The sequence below is a fragment of the Castanea sativa genome, chromosome 6 (assembly GCF_040712315.1).
Source record: "Castanea sativa cultivar Marrone di Chiusa Pesio chromosome 6, ASM4071231v1".
Classification (NCBI taxonomy): Eukaryota; Viridiplantae; Streptophyta; class Magnoliopsida; order Fagales; family Fagaceae; genus Castanea; species Castanea sativa.
The window spans coordinates 42,991,152-42,995,905 of record NC_134018.1 but is presented as its reverse complement, the minus strand read 5'-3'; the positions used below and the strand labels follow the sequence as shown (position 1 = coordinate 42,995,905).

The 4,754-nt window shown below is 32.8% G+C and overlaps 1 protein-coding gene across 1 annotated transcript; it reads left to right on the top strand.

Annotated features, from left to right (window-relative positions):
- Nucleotides 1-525: 525 nt before the first annotated feature.
- LOC142640003 (uncharacterized) lies at nt 526-3,315 on the top strand. Its single transcript, XM_075814118.1, has 4 exons — nt 526-662; nt 962-1,118; nt 2,060-2,099; nt 2,834-3,315. The coding sequence occupies exons 1-4, from the start codon at nt 526-528 to the stop codon at nt 3,313-3,315; spliced, it is 816 nt and encodes a 271-aa protein (XP_075670233.1).
- The last annotated feature ends 1,439 nt before the right edge of the window (nt 3,316-4,754 follow it).

Sequence of the window (4,754 nt, the reverse complement as noted above, 5' to 3'; positions counted from 1 at the left end):
TGAGCCCAAGTGAGAAAGGATGGCCTATTTCCCTTTTGTAAAAAGATACGGGCTTTCATTTTATTTAGACAAAGCATACGGGCGGTGTCCAAAATTTTGCAAAATTTTATTTACCGTTCGATTTCGTAGAGTGAAATAAATTCTATCCGTCCGATAATCGAGACACACGCTAAATATATTTACTATTTAGTATGAAGTCGGTGAAAGAGAGAGAGAGAGAGAGGCGGTGGCGATTCTGACGAAAGGAGGTAAGAATGCTTTTTTGTTTTACTTTTAGATATCTAGTATGAAATCAATTTATTTAGGGCAAAGTAAACGCTGTTATAATTTTCGTATTTTGAAACCTTGTTGATTTTGTTTGATCTGTTAGGGTTGGCTTTTAAAACCATGTAATTTGTTCATTATTTTCTACAACAACAACGTTTGGCTTCTGTAAGTTTAATAATACCTTACTGTTTTAGTAAGCTTATGTATAAATCCATGTCATTTTTAGAGATGATCAAATACTTTAGATGCGAGCCGAGCATGCAACCACCCTCAGATCACTCATCAGATTCAAGTGTGACAGAAGCTGACCGGCTAGATCCCCATAAGCACAGCCCATCTCTACAGGCAACAATGGAGTCTGTAGCAGAATCATCCAAGGCCATTTCGGAGTCTCTGTAAATGCTAATACTCAAACTATTACTATCATATTCATTATTCAGAGACTTTTTTTGTAACTGTTGTATTATTTATTTTTGTTTATTTTTTTGTCTTTTTAGATGTGAGTTGAGCATACAATAACCGTCAGATCAATCATCAGATTCATTTTTATTCTCAAAAAATGGTTTGCTCAAGATAGGTGTGACATAAGTTTGAGTCAACTGAACTTCAATTATCTTTGCCCTACTCTATTTCATCCTTCATGGATAAATAAATTTAATTTTTTATTTGATCTACTTTTGCAGCGGTTGAAAAGGTTTATCTCTCTTATCCTGACTGGAACTCGAAGGCGGTTCTCATGGAAAAACTTAAGGATAGTGGGCTTTGAACTAGACAAGGTTGCTCAGGATTTTGATAAGCTAACTCCACCAGAGTCTTCTAAAAACATTATTTTTAGGCTTATCCATTATGATGTGAGTTCACCATTTCCCAGTACATTCATCTAATTAATTTCCTTGGTTGATGTTCTTTTTTTTTTAATTTTTTTTTTAATATCAATATTTTGTGTTAAAAAATGGTTGCATGGCATATAAACCCCCTTCTTTGTTTCTTTTATCATAGGCCTATTTCCTTTTAGAATATAGATGAATTTATTCAGAAAATTAATTCGATTATTCCTTCAATGGAAATTCTTGTGTGCTTGATTGACTTGAGGAATTCATTTATTGGGATTTTTGTCTGCTTTTCGCAATTGTCCTTGCTAACATGAAGGGTTTTTTTTTTTTTTTTCATTATAATATTAACTACTTATATAAAAAAAAAAAAAAAAAAAGTTGTCCCTTATTACATTTGTCCAATGCTAATTAATTTGTAGTTTACCACATTTTCTTGTGTTTGTTGGTCACTGTATTGTTTTGTTTGAGTTTGGATTTTATTTATTTATTTAGTGTCAATGATGGATTGGTAAATAAAAGAAGACAAACTAACCTTTTCTTTGCATCAAGCAAAACTGTATTCAAATGGCTTGGAATTTTTTAATCCTTTGTACAGACTATGTCACTACTATCTCAACCATTTTCCTCTTCATTTGTGTTTATTGGTGAAAGAAAAAGTCATGAAGAGGATGTTTTCATCATTGATAGTTTTCTTGATGCTTTTCACAATTTTGAAGTGGAAATTTTCCCTGTTTTGTTTCTTCTTGAAATAAATCGATAGAAATATCTGCTCACTATGTTCTTGTGTTTCAGTGACCATTTTTGTTCCAACTATCAAATTTCAAATTTATACTTCTTTTAAATTTTGACATTTATGTTTTGCAATTTCTTGTCATGTAAAGTAAGGCATAAGTCTTTTTAAGAATCTGCTTTCATAATATGATAAAATCTAACATTTGTATTTTGATTTTTTGCTTCAGGATAAAAGTTATGCCTTTGCTTGGATTGAAAAAATCACTGGTATGACTTTTATGATTTTTGTGATTTTCTTTACTTTTTAAGTATCATTATCTTAATTTCAATTTTTTTGCTAAACTATCTTAATTTCAACTTAACCCATAGTATTTAATGGGGTGTAGAGGCTGTTCGATTCTCTGTCAGGGTGGTTGTCCCTCATGTAGATCTGGGTCCGGCTTCCCTCCCATTCAAAACCCTCATGGCTAACAAATAGACACGTCAAATACAATTTAAAGTATTATTTGAATGGGGTGCAGATGGTGTTCCGTCCTAAGTTGTTTTTGTTTTGATTAGGGAGAGGCCTTTTCTCCACGGGTCTGAACTTGCAATACTCAGTGGACAGTAATGGTGTTTTATCCATTGAACTTGCAATGGGGTGCAGATGGTGTTTTATCCAATTTGGAGAGAGAGAGAGAGAGAGAGGGAGGGAAAATATTCATTTGACGTGTCTATGTTTTATCCATTGGATTGTTTATTTCTAAAGTGTGTTTTTCATCTAAATGAAAATGTGAGGGGAGCCGGGCCCGTTTACAACCATCCATTCCTTCTTTTCTTGACCATTAAAGAAGTACCATACGATAGTTGGCTCTTGTTGTTGTGTATCTGTTTTTTCCATTGTGTTTAGGAAGCATCTATTAATCTCACAATGATGGTTATATTTTTCTCTTTGAGATTTTGATTATTTTCAACATAATTGTGATTACAGTTGACTTTGATGTGTGCTGGATTAACTGTAGATGCAATGAAACCTATACCTAGGAAGATTCAGCTTCGGAAGCCTAATGGTAAAAGGAGAAAATTCAATTATGCCATACCTATATATGATCCAACCGTCGACAGCGATGCGTTTGATCTAATTTTAGATGACTTTGAACAATGCTACTGGCCTATGGTTTTAAGGAGAGTTCTTCACAATGATGAAGACTTTGGAGACTACTTTAATTGTGATGGAGATGCTGTTGAAGATGTGAATGAAGATGCTGTTAAAGATGTAAATGAAGATGCTAATGAAGATGATGTTGATGAAGATGATGTCGATGATGAAATCGAGTATAAAGATGAATTTGAATTTCAACAAATCATCAGAATGCGCTTTAAACCCAAAAAAAGCTATAAAGAAGATGATGATGAGGAGGAGGAGAAGGATGAGGATGACGATGACGACGGTGACGCCGATGAATATAACTATCCCAATGAATATAACTATCCGTATTATTAGCATTTTAAACAATGTTAAAGGTGATTATGGTAGAGTTCCATCTAGAGTTAAATTTGTCAATGAAGATTCTAATGATGAAATTAACTATATGAATATGAAAGATGGAGAGGCTTGAAGTGCTTAAGATTTACATTTGTGTATTATGCTTTTGGTTCTGTGTTAGAAGCTAATTATGCCTAGTTAAAGGAATTTTTATTCAACTTCTCTAAGTTACTCTTTTGGTAATGTGGTGAAAGCCAATTATGCCTATGTCAGAAAATTAACTCAAAACTCCCGTGTGAGAGCTGGGAGCCGGGATTACCTAAGTTTTTTCCCTCAAACCCCTACAATGGCAGTGTTTGATACATTGTAATTAGACATGTGGTGATGGAATAGCTCTTTCTAAACTGTCTTTTTCATTATTTGGGAAATAATCATTTTATTTTATTTTATTTTATGAATATTCTTTGATATGATACATATAAATTCCTAACCATAACTCGTGAAGCAAATTCCTAAGTACCCCCCACCCCCTAATTGCTACCAGTTCTCTCTCTCTCTCTCTCAAATACTTTGCTGCTATCCGAAGGATATGGCATTAGCGGTCGAGCTTGGAGACAAACAAGAAGTAGCTTGGAGATGAATAACATGAAAGTGTATAGATTGTGAAAGTAAAGTCTTTTTTTTTTTTGTGGAGAGAAGCGATCATTTTCATTATATATATATATATATATATATATTTATATACAAGATAGAATTCTATTCTATCTTAATCTAAGTGTATATGTGTGTGAAACTCCTTCCTAGAGACTTGAACTTCGACTCTTGCCCCCCACACCCCACAAGCACTTATATTTGTGGAGTGACCATCGCACCAAGGATGTGCGGTGGTTTCATTATAATTAGAAGTGCACAAAGATGCGAGTAAAATGAATTGTATTATGATTAGAAGTGCACAAAGATGAGAGTAAGAATGTAAGATGAACTACAGACTCTAATATAGCCAAAAATATGAGATATTAGCATTTGATGAGGGATCTTATTAATCTTTACATTTAATGTTTGATTTCATTTATTTTTTTTATTTCATTTTCCCCCTTTTCTCCTTCCCAATCTTTAGGGTATGTTAATGGAGTTTAGCCTATGTTTTTAAAATGAAAATTCTATAACTTTTGGGGGGAAAAAAAGATTTCCTAGAAAAAAAAAAAGTTTTTCATTGAAAATCTAGTGAATTTTTGAAAAAGGATTTCCAATTTTTTTTTATTTTAATGAAAATCGAGTTTTTGAAAAACAATTTCATAAGGAAGTAATTTCAAGGAAAAGTTCATGAAAAATGGAGAGACATTGGTGTGTATAAATTAGATCGGATCTTGAAGTGGCTTAAGATTTACATTTGTGTATTATGCTTTTGGTTCTATAAATTTGATACCTTGCTTTTTTAGTAAGCTATATATAAATCC